Source organism: Desmodus rotundus, chromosome 2 (assembly GCF_022682495.2).
Source record: "Desmodus rotundus isolate HL8 chromosome 2, HLdesRot8A.1, whole genome shotgun sequence".
Classification (NCBI taxonomy): domain Eukaryota; kingdom Metazoa; phylum Chordata; class Mammalia; order Chiroptera; family Phyllostomidae; genus Desmodus; species Desmodus rotundus.
Window position 1 is genome coordinate 107,525,904 of NC_071388.1, and position 15,004 is coordinate 107,540,907.

Genomic DNA, 15,004 nt, shown 5'->3' on the forward strand with positions numbered 1-15,004 from the left:
AAGTATTTTCAGCTTTTATGTATCTGAAAATGTCTTTTTCATTCAGAGAGTCTATGTTGACATTATTTGTCCTTCAGCCCTTTATAGGTGTTACTCTACTCTCTTCTTTTTGGTTATTATTTCTTCTTGTTTTTTAAATTTTTATTGTTATTCAGTTACAGTTGTATGCCTTTTCTCCCCATCCCTCCACCCCACCCCAGCTGAACCCACCTCCCTCCCCCACCTCCACCATCCCCCTTGGTTTTGCCTGTGTATCTCCTGTAGTAGTTCCTGTAATCCCCTCTCCTCACTGTCCCCTCCCCACTCCCCGCTGGCTATTGTTAGATTGTTCTCACTTCAATGTCTCTGGTTATATTTTGTTTGCTTTTTTCTTTTGTTGATTATGTTCCAGTTAAAGGTGAGATCATATGGTATTTGTCCCTCACCACCTGGCTTATTTCACTTAGCATAATGCTCTCCAGTTCCATCTATGCTGTTGCAAAGGGTAGGAGCTCCTTCTTTCTCTCTGCTGCATAGAATTCCATTGTGTAAATATACCATAGTTTTTAGATCAACTCTAAAATTTGATCTTCTTTTTCTTAGGTAACTCCCTTTAACATTTCATAAAATAAGGGCTTGGTGATGATTAACTTCTTTAACTAGACCTTATCTGAGAAGCACTTTATCTGCCCTTCCATTCCAAATGATAGCTTTGCTGGATACAGTAATCTTGGATGTATGTCCTTGCCTTTCATGACTTGGAATACTTCTTGCCAGCCCCTTCTTGCCTGTAAGGTCTCTTTGGAGAAATCAGCTGACAGTCTTATGGGAAGTCCTTTGTAGGTAACTGTCTCCTTTTCTCTTGCTGCTTCTAAGATTCTCTCCTTCTGTTTCATCTTAGGTAATGTAATTATGATGTGCCTTGGTGTGTTCCTCCTTGGGTTCAGCTTCTTTGGGACTCTCTGAGCTTCCTGGACCTCCTGGAAGTCTATTTCCTTTGCCAGACTGGGGAAGTTCTCCTTCATTATTTGTTCAAATAAGTTTTCATCTTCTTGCTCTTCCTCTTCTCCTTCTGGCACCCCTATAATTCGGATGTTGGAACATTTCGAGATGTCCTGGAGGTTCCTAAGCCTCTCCTCATTTTTTTGAATTCTTGTTTCTTCATTCTTTTCTGGTTGGATGTTTCTTTCTTCCTTCTGGTCCACACTGTTGATTTGAGTCCCAGTTTCCTTCGCATCACTATTGGTTCCCTGTACATTTTCCTCTGTTTCTCTTAGCATAGGCTTCATTTTTTCATCTGGTTTTCGAACAGATTGAACCAATTCTGTGAGCGTCTTGATAACCAGTGTTTTGAACTGTGCATCCGATAGGTTGGCTATCTGTTCCTCACTTAGTTGTATTTTTTCTGGAGCTTTGAAGTGTTCTGTCATTTGGGCCCTTTTTTTTTTGTTGTTTTGGTGCGTCTGTTACTTTAAGGGGCGGAGCCTTAGGTGTTCCCGGGGCGGGGTAACGCTGGTTGCTGAGCTGTGATGCTGTAGGTGGGGGAGGGGCCGAGAGGGAGCAATGGCGCCCGCTCCCCTCTCCACGGGACTTATATCTTTCACTCCGCTACCCACAATCAAACTGGGCCCCTCTGGTGCTGGTTCCCGAGTGGGTGGGCTTGTGCACGCCGTTGGTCCCTGTGGGTCTCTCTAACGACCTCTCCCATGAGGCTGGGAGTCTCTCCTGCTGCTGCCCCAACCCCCACGGGTGTTTTCAATCAGTGGTTTGAGGCTTTATTTTCTGGAGCTGGAGCCCTGGGTTGCGCAGTCTGCTTTGTTACCCCCCGTTCGCCCGGTTTATCTGTGTGCGAATGTGGGGCCCCGGGGTGCTACCCACTGCTCTGCCTGCCCCGTTCTCTGCCACTCTGAGTCCGGCCCTCTCAATTTATCTGTGTGCGAATGTGGGGCCACAGGGTCTGCTAGTGGTCAGACTGCCTGCCCTGTTTGTCCCACACTTCGCCAGTCTTGGTTCCACCACGCCAACGCGAGTCTTCTCTGCTCCGGCTGCCCGTCTCCGCCCCTCCTGCCGGTCTGGATGAATGTTTATTTTTTATTTCCATGGTGTTGGACTTCCTTGCCATTTGATTTTCAGTCTGTTCTGGTTGTGCGAGGAGGCGCAGTGTGTCTACCTACGCCGCCATCTTGGTTCTCCGGTCTCCGATTTTCATATATGCTGGAATACTGTTGGCTGTTCGCTCTGTTCCTGAGATCAGCTAGGCGTTTCACTGGTGCCAAGGGGAAGTGGACTCCGCTCCCACCTATCTCACCGCCATCTTCCCCCCCCCAAAAATGGTTATTATTTCCTAAAATTTTTTTTTATCACCAACCACGCTACATCCCCTACTCCCTCCTCTCCCACAGTTCACTGATGCTGTTATTTTTTCTTTTGGTGTTCTGTCTCATTTTGTGTAGTTATTATTGTTACATCTTTAAATTCACTAATCTTTTCTGTAGTATTTAGTTTACCATTAATTCCATCCAGTGTAAAACTCAAGTGTTCTGTCTTTCATCTCTGGGAGTTGATTTGTGTATTTATATTTCTACTATGTTTTGTATTAACATGCTAATTCTTTATTATATGGTTTTAATAGCTCATTTAATGTTCCTGTCTACTATCATCTGTGTTATTTATAGGTCATGTTCAATTAATTGATTTTTCTTCTCAGTATAGATCATATTTTCCTGCCTCTTTATGTGCCTGGTAGTTTTCTTTAAGATGCCAGACATTGTGGATTTTACATTATTGGTGCTGGATATTTTGTGTGTTTGTGTATGTGTGTGTACTTAATATGTTCTTAAGCTTTGTTCTAGGTCACATCTAGTTAATGTTTCTATTGATCTTCATTCTCTCAAGTACTATGAGATTCCCTTTGGTACCATCATTCTTAAGTTTCTGGGGGAAGAGTTTGATACTTTCAAAGCTGGCTTTTAAGTATTGTTAAGCAAGATCAGAGCAGTGTGTAGGGCAAGCTTTTTTGTTGTTATTATTGTACCCTCCCCTCCAAACCTTTTTATACATCCTTTTTTTCCTGTTCACCATCCTGCCCTGTGAAATTTTATGCTCTACTCTATATATGCTTATGTGTTATATTTCTGTGCTCTATACACCCTCCGACCTCCCCCCCAAACCAACTTTTATTTCCTTGGGGGTGATATTGCCTCGGTTGAAATGCATGTCTAATGCTAATTCTTCTCTATTAGTAAAATGTTATTCTTCTGAGTATAGTAACCAGTGCTGTACATTTTTAGTATTTTAAGGCTGGGACACAATCCAGTCCCTTTTGCTTTTATCTTGGCTGGAAGTGGAAGTCTCCCCAGATCCTGACAGTTTCTCAAAAGTTAAATGTACCCTATTATACAGCCTAGTCATTCTACTCCAAAGTATTGACCCAAGAGAAATGAAAACATATAGCTACACGAAAACTTGAATATGAATGTTTATAGTGGAAGCTTTATTTCTAAGAACCCAAAACTGGGAACCACCCAGATGTCCACCAGGAGGTGAATGGATAAATGATTTTACACCTATTCAGTAGAACAATAAAAGTAATAAAGGATTTATACATGCAGCAATATAGATAAGTCTCAAGATCTTATGCTGAGTCAGAGAGGCCAGACCAAAAAAAGACATGTATGATTCCATTTATAGAAAAGTAAAAAAGTTCAGGTTAGTCTATAGATAAAAAGGAGATTAGTAGCTGCCTGGGAATGGAGATGTAGAGAAGGACTAATCACAGAAGAGTACAAGGAAAATTTTGGTGGGAAAGGAAATGTTTCTTTTGATTTGTGGGGATGATTTCATGGGTGAACAGATGTCAGAATTTGAAAACATGTATTTTAAATATGTGCAGTTTATTACAAGACAATTATATATGTCATAAAATTAGAAAAATAAACAGAAAATGAGGAGTTTGGACTCTACTTGGGGAACTGATATTTCTCATTAAGGACCCATGTGTATAAAAATTTATTAGTATAGGTTATGGTGAGTTTTAAAATTTATAATTTTGATGTTTAATTTGTTGGCAATTTGAAAACACTAACTTGATCCATACAGAAGTGTACATTTACAGACCTAATGCTAGTAATTGTTCATTTTTGTTCTGATGAATGTGAGTAGTGCTGTTAAACAGAATAAACTTTTCAGAATGTGTGTACTATGGTGAAATAGTCCTGGTTTCTGAGAACTGAGGAGTTTTAGGCCCAGATGTTGCCTAGAGTTTGGCTATCTAGCCTAACATTTTAGGGCAGCTCTGGGAGTTGCATACTTATTCTCTAATTTTCTAGAAGGTACTAGTGATTTTTAAACATTTAAATTTAGTATGCAGAAAAGTTTACATCTAATAAATGTATATTTTGCTGCAGTTTTACACAGTGAATATATCTCTATGTAAATAGCACTCAGATGAAAAAACAATACAACCTGGTATTGGTAATTTTTCGAAATACAGTTCTTTGTGGGATAATTGGATAAAATTGAACACATGCTAAATGACCATGACTTGATAATTTCTAGTTTTAAAGTCTTTGACACTGGGATTATATACTATACATAAATTGTTCTGTTTATTTTTGTTTGTATAATCGTAGCTTATTTTGTTTAATCATGATATTTCTTCTTGGCAGTGGACTCTCGAAAAATTGACCAAGAGGGGAAAATCCCAAAGGAAACTTTAGAGAAGCTGAAGAGCCTGGGACTTTTTGGCATGCAAGTCCCAGAAGAATATGGTGAGCAAAGGAAACCACCCCTGCGCTGGTTGGCTCTTAAGAAAGTGGTCTATATTTCTTCAAAAAAAGGTTCTGTTTGGGAAGGGTGGCCCTTAATGCAGTATGTCCAGGATCGAACTGTAAAACTGCTGGAAATAATAAAAACGTCTATCACTGGCTAACGATGGGGTGGCTGGTTAGTGAGTGTGTGTGCACTGTCTCAGGTGCTTGTGCTGTGGATTTGTACGCTTCTTCCTCTGAAATGGATCAAAGGCCATCGCAGGAGCTGTGCTTGCTGGGTCTCTGTGGAGGTGGAGGAGGTGGGTGAGTGAGAGTGAAACTGGCTGATTTCAATATCATCTCCATTGCACAGCCCTTTGGTCTCTCAGGCACAGGAATTGCTCTGGAGCCACTTGTGCTTCATGTGGTAAGAGCACAGGTGCCAGTTTCCACTAAGTTTGGCTTCTCATCCTGGTGTAGACAAGTAAGACATATGGCTGTAGGGCACAAGGTGCATCTAAAAAAACACTAATTTGCTCCATATAGAAGTGTACATTTACAGACCTAATGCTAGTAATTGTTTAGTTTTGCTGTAATGAATGTATAGGTGTTAAACCTGTGGATATGGGGATTTAATTAGGGGGAACCTTTGAGCAGGGAACTTTGTTCTTTGGACTGTGCACATCATTCTTGGAGTATTGTAGTGATGTTTTTAGTCTCCAAGTGAAGGCCCTTGCCTTTCTCTTCAGGATCCCAGGGTAATTCTGTCAGATTTGGCTAATCACTTCCCCCCCACCCCCTAATCCAGAAGTGGTCATCCTAATTCTATGGGATTAAGGGGACAGGCAAGAAGTGTTTGTGGGGAGACGGATAGAAAATGTCTCAAAGAGCCAGAACACAGGCTAATGCATGTGAATGCACACCCACACATCACTTTTACTCTTGGGCCCTTTTAACATAAAAGTGTGGATCTAGGTTCTCAGCCTTCACCCTGCACCAACCTCTCTGAGCCCTGTTCCAGAGCCTTTGTTGTCTGAGGCCGCTTCCAGGTCTGATCAGCTATGGGGCAGCAGTTTAGGGGAGAATTAGTGGTGCTTTAAGGTATAGGTATATTTCGTGGGTATGAGCTGGTCATTTGGAGGTTTTTAATATTTTAGGCATTTTCCCAGCCAGATTTCAAATTAGGTTTTGCACAGCAAGTCACAAAAGCCAGGAGCTTGTCTTCATGCTCTATCTTCCTGCCTGGTTTACCTAAGAGGCTAAAGTTAGGCCACCTTCACCCCTGTAACCCTAACCTCAGCAGCCACAAGTGGGGGGCCCTCAATGTTTGTAGAGTAAGTTTCCACTTATACACAGCCTGGAGCTGGTATAGTCTGAGACAAAATATGAAAATTTAGGACAAACTAGTATGATGCCAAATTTCCTTAATTCTGAGGCATATTTTAATCATGTCAAATCTTAGTTTATGTCCGTGTTTATTACTTTGTTTTAAACTATTAAATGGTGTATCTTACTGTCATTGTATGAACTACCTTTCATCACATTTCCAAATGTATAAAAACATTTCCTCATTTATGCAGAAGACATAAAATAATCAGTGATGTTGCTACTTTGGTGGTGGAATGCACAGCACAGACATCTGCAGGGAAAAGCTATACATCCTGTGTTGTAACAGAGATCTGCAGCTTCTGAGTGAGGTGTGGGGAGCTTGAGCTTTCACAGACATCTGAGACTGGTCGGTATTAAAACTGACAAGTGACGGGAATTTTTGGCCATAGCGTACGGGCTGTATTGAATGTGAGACTAGGAAGCAATTGGAGATAGAGCTGGAGAGTGACAGTTGGTCTCTCATCCACTGAAAACACGAGTGCTTGGAGTAAATGAATACCAGGAGAAAGCCTCTAGATGTAGCCAGGTTGGTAGTATTGTGTGTTTCTCCTTTAAAGGTTCCCCTTCGAGATCCTTTAAAATCATTTCCTAATTGATGAAAGTGCTTACTTTTTCTCCCAAACAATTTCTGTGTAAAATTGAGGTATGTCTTTTTACATATGCATCTCTTATATGCCAGCATGTATTGGGGATGTGTGTGTGGCACATGCATGCTTAAGTTGATATGAGATTACATAACTTGCCATTATTATTCTTGTTTTAAGTCCTACTTTCTGGTATGAAAATACTCTTTTTTTCCCAAATCTTTAAAATAAATTTTATTAAGTACCCTTTTCTAAAAACATTATTTTATTGTTGTTCAATTACAGTTGTCTGCATTTTCCTCCCACCACTGCCCCCCATCCCAGCCAATCCCTCCCCCTTGGTTTTGTCCATGTGTCCTTTATACTAGTTCCTGAAACCCTTCTCCCCACTATCCCCTCCACCCACCCCTCTGGCTATTGTTAGGTTGTTCTTAATTTCAGTGTCTCTGGTTATATTTTGTTTGCTTTTTTCTTCTGTTAATTATGTTCCAGTTAAAGGTGAGATCATATGGTATTTGTCCCTCACCTCCTGGCTTATTTCACTTAGCATAGTGCTCTCCAGTTCCATCCATGCTGTTGCAAAGGGTAGGAGCTCCTTCTTTCTTTCTGCTGTGTAGTATTCCATTGTGTAAATGTACCACAGTTTTTTGATGCACTCATTTGCTGATGGGCACTTAGGTTGCTTCTACTACTTGGCTATTGTAAATTGTGCTGCTATGAACATTGGGGTGCCTAGATTCTTTTGAATTGGTGACTCAGGATTCTTAGGGTATAGTCCCAGGAGTGGGATTGGTGGATCAAAAGGCAGATCCATCTTTAGTTTTCTGAGGAAATTGCATACTGTTTTCCACAGTGGCTTGCACCAGTGTGCATTCCCACCAACAGTGCACTAGGGTTCCCTTTTCTCCGCATCCTATCCAACGTTTGTGGATTTGTTTATGTTGGCCACTCTGACTGGTGTGAGGTGGTACCTCATTGTGGTTTTAATTTGCATCTCTCTGATGGCTAGTGATGCTGAGTATCCTTTCATATGTCTCTGGGCCCTCTGTATGTCTTCCTTGGAGAAGTGTCTGTTCAAGTCCTTTGCCCATTTTTTAATTGGGTTGTTTGTCTTCCTGGAGTGGAGTCATGTGAGTGCTTTATGTATTTTGGAGATCAGGCCCTTGTCTGAGGTATCATTGGCAAATATGTTTTCCCATACTGTTGGTTCTCTTTTCATTTTAATGCTGTTTTCTTTAGCCACACAGAAGCTTTTTATTTTGATGAGGTCCCATTTGTTTATTCTTTCCTTTATGTCCCTTGCTTTAGGGGACATATCTGTGAAGATGTTGCTGTGTGGAATGTTTGAGATTTTCCTGCCGATGTTTTCCTCTAGGACTTTTATGGTGTCACGACTTATATTTAAATATTTTATCCACCTTGAATTTACTTTCGTGTATGGCGTAAGTTGGTGATTGAGTTTCATTTTTTTGTACATAGCTGTCCAGATCTCCCAACACCATTTGTTGAAGAGGCTATTTTTGCTCCATTTGATGCTTGTGCTCCCCTTTGTGAAATATTAATTGACCACAGAGACTTGAGTTTATCTCTGGGCTCTCTGCTCTGTTCCATTGGTCAATGTGTCTGTTTTTACACCAGTACCAGGCTGTTTTGGTTACAGTGGCTTTGTAATACAGTTTGATATCAGGTACTGTGATCGTACCTACTTTGTTCTTCTTTCTCAAAATTGCTGCAGCTGTTCAGGGTCATTTATGGTTTCATATGAATTTCTAAATGTTCTATATCTGTGGAATATGTCATGGGTACTCTAATAGGATTGCATTGAATGTATAAATCCCTTTGGGTAGTATGGCCATTTTGATGATGTTAATTCTTCCAATCCATGAGCATGGTACATGCTTCCATTTGTTTGTGTCTTCCTTAATTTCTTTCTTCAATGTTGTGTAGTTTTCTGAGTATAGGTCTTTCCCCTCTTGGTTAGGTTATCCCTAGGTACTTTATTTTTTTTGTTGCTATATAGCAAATGGGATTTTTTTCCTGATTTCTGTTTCTGATGTTTCATTGTTGGTGTACAAGAATGCCTTTCATTTCTGAGTATTGACTTTGTATCCGGCTGTTTTGCCAAATTTATTTATCAGGTTGAGTAGTTTTTTGGTGGAATCTATAGGATTTTCTGGGTACACTATCATGTCATATGAAAACAATGACAGTTTTGCTTCCTCCTTTCCAATTTGGATTTCCTTTTATTTCTTTTTCTTGTCTGATTGCTGTGGCTAGGACTTCTAAGACTATGTTGAATAGGAGTGGTGAGAGAGGGCATCCTTGCCTTGTTCCTGATCTTAGTGGGAAAGCTCTAAGTTTTTGTCCATTGAGTATGATTTTGGCTGTAGGCCTCTTGTATATGGCCCTTATTATGTTGAGGAATACTCTCTTTATTCCCACTTTGTTGAGGGTTTTTATCATAAATGGGTGCTGTGTCTTACCAAATGCTTTTTCCACATCTATTGATTTGATCACGTTATTTTTGTCTTTTGTTTTGTTTCTGTGATGTATTACATTTGAAAATACTCTTTCTTTCATGAGATGATAATAGTCATGTTTGGGGCCTTTTTCCTTCCTTGGGAAATTAAGGCCATAGCAACCTTATATTCATGCCCCCAAACGTTTTGGGGAAGTGTTCCCAGTCTGGAGCAGGGAAATGGAGTCCTTTCTACCAACTGGGCCTGCATTTCCTTCCTGTTTTCCTGCGGCCAACCCAGCCTGTCAACGTCCTGTCAATGGCATCTCCTCTGGCAGTTGATGTGGCTCCATCCTGCCCATCAGCTCTATCCCCACCAACAGCGTCCACCCACCTGTCATCCTTCCCCATGTGATTACTGTCCCCATGATCTTATGATAACTTTCTTGGTGGAGAAAGCATCAGAATTTATTTTTTTTAACAAACAAAACTCACTCCCTTAGTATGTGAAATAAATATTGACTGAAAACAAGTGGGAAGGAGAAAGTGGTACTGCAGAACCCTGGCCTTCCCTGAGTATCACCACTGAACCCCTAGGACTGCATACTAGGCAGGCCACTCCACTTCTCTGCTGAGACTCATCCTTTTCCCTTGTGTGTGAATGGTTGCTCTAGTGCCCTTACCCATACATACACCCTGAGTTCAGGACGCAGCCCTGCTACATTTTGGTTATGTGACCTTAGGCCTCAGTTTATTGTTTGTAAGATACATATATGGTCACCCAGCCATCTGTGGAAGTTGAAGATATAAGTTCAGTGGATTTTTTGGTTTTGTTTCTTTAATGTTTGTCTTTCTACTGCAGAAGAGTGATTCCCAACTAGAATTATTTTGTCACCCAAGAGACCCCCATTTGACAATATCTAGAGAATTTTTGGTTATCAAAACTGGGGAGGGGGTATTTCTGGCATCAGGTGGGTGGAGGCCAAGGATGCTGCTAAACATCCTACAGTGCACAGAAAAGTCATCCATGACAACGAATGATCGGTCCTAAAATATAAGTAGTACCACTGCAGAAAAATCTCTCTCCTGGAATCCACTAAATATTGAGAATGAGATACTAGAATGCTGTTTCATTTATAAAGATCTATATCTGACAGGTGATATAACCTATTAAATGATGTAAAGGTATTCTTATATTTTTGTATTATAGATTATATTTATGTTAAAATTGTGTATTTTTATATATGCTCCTATGCCTAGAAAAAGTTTGAAAGGATATACACAAAAATGGTCTGACTGATGTTTGTGGGTGATGTGTGTTTTCTTTGTACCTTTTTGTATTGTGATGAAAATAGTGATCTGGCATTACTTTTATAATCAGAAAAGACCAGCAAAACCGTTTGCCTTTAAGGGGATTAATTTGGAGCTGGGCCATAAGTAAAGCAGGTCTCTTTCTTCTCTAGGTGGCCTGGGCCTTTCCAACACCATGTATGCACGGCTACAGGAAATTGTCAGCCTGGACGGGTCGATTGCTGTGACCCTGGAAGCACACCAGGCTATAGGCCTCAAGGTCAAGTATCTGGGGATGCTTTCTGTGACTCCAGGAAGACCTTCAGGAAATGAATTGTGCTTGCTATCTCATGGTCTTGGAGGAGAGCCTATCCTGTTCCTGCATCTTTGCCCTGCAGTGCCTCATTTGTGTACATCCTCTCTCAGCTATGCCATATAGTGCTCAGTTCCTACATAAGCAGCAGCCCTTTAATCACATCCTTGGGAAGCCCAGTTCTGATGTTGCTGTCTCTGTGGAGCCTACCTTCACCTCAAGCTGGATATGAGCCTCTCCCACTGTGCTCTTGAGTCACTTGGGGCCTGAGCATGTCCTCCTTACTATTTTGCATGTCTTTCTCACCCCACTAGGCTCAGAGAATTTTAGGGCAGGTCCAGATTCGCCACTCTTAATCAACAGTCCATTACTTGTGTTGTTTCTGCTCAATATAGGAGACAAAGTGAGCTGAGTGCACAACATGCTTGGCTTCCCTCCAAGAGCTTGTGTGCTCCATGCACTCATTCAGTGGAAAGGGGGGGGCTTGAGAAGGAGTGTGGGACAGTTCTGACATTGACTGAACACCTTCTTTATGCCAGGTGTGGGTCCAGCATTCCCACCTCTTCACATTTTATCATCTAAACCACCCCTCCAATGGGTAAGATTATCGCCTATATGTACGAGAGGATATGGAGACTTAGAGAAGGGTACCCTTGGGTACTCTTACCCAAGATTACTCAGCCAGGAAATAGGAGCTGTGATGAAAATCCCTGAGTCTGACTCCAAAGTTCTGCTGGGCCTCCAGGCCCAGGCCACCCCGATGGTGCACTTTCGGGTGGGTCCTTAGCAGTCTGACTCCCCATACTCCCCAGCCACATCTCATTTTTTTTACCTGAGGCTGCCAGTTCTGACTCAGGGTGTTTCCTCTTGCATGAAGTAAGTATTTCCTTCAGAAGCTATAATCTGCAAGCATAGTTGACATAGTCTTTTTTCCCCACAGCTGAAATCAGCCTCTGTGTGTCTTGTTTAGGGGATCATCTTGGCCGGCAGTGAGGAGCAGAAGGCCAGGTACCTGCCCAAACTGGCATCTGGGGAGCACATTGCCGCCTTCTGCCTGACAGAGCCAGCCAGGTCTGCCCTTGGCATGAACTGCCATGGAATAGTGTCTCCCAGGGGGCATGGGAGGAGGGCCAGAGTTTGTGGTGAATAGGTTGTGTCTTTTATTTCTTCCCTCTCTGAAATCTTTCAGGAGTCACATCAGCAACTTTTCTTGCCAGTTCTCTTACCTTTATTTTTCTGTCCCAGTGAGATGTATAAATGCAATAACATACCTGACAGCACCTATTAAATCATTATTTTGTGGTTTGCAACACACCTGACATGTGCTTTCAAGGCTTCAAATCAACTTACAGAGTGTGAGGGTGGGTAGTAATAGCCCTGTTTTACAGATTAGGAACTGAGGTTAAGTAAGGTTGTGTGACAAGCCGAAGGTCACACAGCTAGGACATAACAGGGCTGGCACCGAGGTCTATTACATGGACCACACTTCATGTTGCTTCCCTCCACCTGGGAATCTGGGGCCCTGAACTCATCCTCAAATGAGTTTAGATGAGTCTATTTTGAGTACGCATTTTCATGTTTAAATCTAAGCTTGAATTTTCACTACCACTTTTTTATCTGATATGATAAGGCAGGGGTTGGCCAGGTCCAGCCTGCCACCTGTTTTTGTAATGAAAGTGTTACGGGAACATGCCTGTTTGTTTACAAATTGTGGCTGCCTTCATGCACAATGGCAGAATTGAGGAGTTGGGACAGGCATGCTGTAGCCTAAAAAGCTGAATATATTTATCATCTGGCCCTTTATTTTAAAAGTGTGCCAACTCCTGTATTAAAGTAAAACCTTTATTTTGGGGCCCTCTAAACCATTCTTCTTGATTCCCAGCATTATTCTCTTCAATAGCCTATTTCTGTCCTTGCAGTGGGAGTGATGCTGCCTCCATCCAGACCAAGGCCTCGTTAAGTGAAGATAAAAAACACTACATCCTCAGTGGTTCCAAGGTACAGCTCCTCCGGGGTCTCAGTCATGACCTTTACCACTACTCATTGACCACTTTCCATATACCAGGAATTGCAGAGGGTGTACACATCATCTTTTGACCATCACCTCTTCGGTGGATGTTACTTGCCTTCTTTGGAAGAAGAAACTGGGCCTCAAAGAGTTCAGCAGATGTCCTGTGCTTAGTGGCAGAGCCAGAATTGGAACCAGGGAGTTCTGGCTCCACACTTTACATGCTTCCGTAGTACCAGCTACCTCCCTGAGCCTCTGTTGGGTGTTTGTTTTCAAAAGTTTTTTATTATGCAAAGTTTGAAGCATATACAAAGTTCACTATAGTGAACTTTAATGTACCTGTCACCCAGCTTCAGCAGTTATTAGCTCTTAGCCAGTCGTTTCTGTGTCAGCATCACCACCTCTGGATTGCACTCATAACTGTTTCAGTTTATACCTCTAAAAAGACAGCACTATTTTGTAAAAAAAAGTTATGATAACATTATCACAGTTTTTTAAAAATAATTCCTTACTGTTTAGACAGCATTCAAATTTCTCTGATTATCTCATACATTTTTATTTTTCAAATCATTTGCTTGAATTGAGATCCATGTAAGTTCCATATATTATAGTTCGTTGACAAGTTTCTATATTTATCTCTCCCTTCCTCTCCTCTTTCTTATACCTGTCTCTTCACTCCTTTCTGTCCCAATGCTCCTTGCCTGAGGAAACCCTTCATTCAGGGCTAGAGTTTGAACTATCTTTGTACCATTGGATACTCTTCTACAGCATCCCCACACACTCACACTCATGGCCACCTGTGTCTCTTGGGAAAATACTGGCTCTGGGGAGACTGGGCTCTGTACTTTGTTTATGCAGTCTTGGCTTTTCTAGGGCCAAGGCTAGCCTGAGGTTTGATGGGCAGCTGGAGTGTCTTTTGGAAAAGATGGGGCTTAGAGGTGGCTCCTAATAGTTTGGCTTTCTCCAAAGTTCTTTTGCTTTTTCCTTCAGGTCTGGATCACCAATGGAGGACTTGCCAATATTTTTACTGTGTTTGCTAAAACCAACGTTGATTCTGACAGCTCAGTAAAAGACAAAATTACAGCATTTATAGTAGAGAGAGACTTTGGTGGAATAACTAACGGGAAGCCTGAGGATACGTTAGGTATCCGTGGCTCCAACAGTAAGTTGTGTGTGTGTGCCTGTGTGTGTGTGTGTGTGAGAGAGAGAAAGAGAGAGAGAGAGAGAGCGTGCGAGAGCGCGGGCTCTTTAGCCCCATTCAAACGTCAAAATTCAGTGAGGTTTAAGTAGTTTTAATTGACTCTGGCTGGTGTGACTCAGTGAATTGAGTGCCGGCCTGTGAACCAAGGGTCACTGGTTCGATTCCCAGTCAGGACATGCCTAGGTTGCAGGCCACATCTCCAGTTCAGGTTTGCAACACACCTGACATTGATCTAGAGGCTGTTATGCTGAGTGAAATATGTCAGGCAGGGAAAGACAAATACTGTATGGTTTCACTTATACTGAAATCTAAAAAAAAGAAACAAATGAACAAACAAAACAGAATCAGATTCATAAAAACTGAGACCAAAGGGGTTTTACCTGAAGGGAGAGGATGGGAGGATGAATGAAAAGGGGAAGGGGAATATAGTCAATAATATTGTGATAATTTTGCACAAATAGTTATTAGAATTAGTGGTGATTACATTGTAATTTTTAAAATGTTGAATCACTGTATTGTCCAACAGAAACTGATATAACCGATATAATACTGTATACCAACTGTACTTAAATTTAAAAAATTAAAAATAAAGTGCCACAGTAACTACACTTCTCCTTGTAATGACCATCAGTGATTTTAAGGTTAATGAGACAGTCACAGTCTTGTGGAGCTCTCAGCCTTGTGAGGGAGGCATAGTGGACACCAAAAAGGGCAGTGGGGTGTCCGAGGTTAACATTCCAATACAGGAAACCCCCGTATTCCCTGCCTGGAACCTCCTCCCTTCTCCCGCTTCCCTTTTTACCTGCCTAGGCGTGCTTGTAGCCCTTGGTCAGCGCTAGGTTTACTTGAGGCTGGGTCATGTGAGTGGCCCTCAACCCTTCCAGAGCTGCCATGGAGTCCTCAGAGGGCTCTCCCTCATAGGCCTTCTATTCAGATCATGGAGAGTCTGTGCTACAGGATTCTGCATACTACCCTGGCACCTTCAGACCCACTTCTGTTTGCCACTTTGTCTTTGGGGACCCTGTGTTCTAGAT

At 41.8% G+C, this 15,004-nt stretch overlaps 1 protein-coding gene across 6 annotated transcripts in view; it reads left to right on the forward strand.

Annotated features, from left to right (window-relative positions):
- ACAD9 (acyl-CoA dehydrogenase family member 9) overlaps positions 1-15,004 on the forward strand; it is an 88,051-nt gene that overhangs the window by 53,143 nt on the left and 19,904 nt on the right. For 4 of the 6 annotated variants that reach the window (XM_053918533.2, XM_045185853.3, XM_024577892.4 and 1 more), the window contains 5 exons: positions 4,647-4,748; positions 10,622-10,728; positions 11,732-11,832; positions 12,681-12,759; positions 13,760-13,931. In XM_053918533.2, coding sequence (XP_053774508.1) covers positions 4,647-4,748; positions 10,622-10,728; positions 11,732-11,832; positions 12,681-12,759; positions 13,760-13,931 — 561 coding nt within the window. Of the gene's footprint in view, positions 1-708; positions 823-4,646; positions 4,749-10,621; positions 10,729-11,731; positions 11,833-12,680; positions 12,760-13,759; positions 13,932-15,004 lie in introns of those variants that run through there. The other 2 variants (XM_053918534.2, XM_053918536.2) reach the window with 2 other exon arrangements.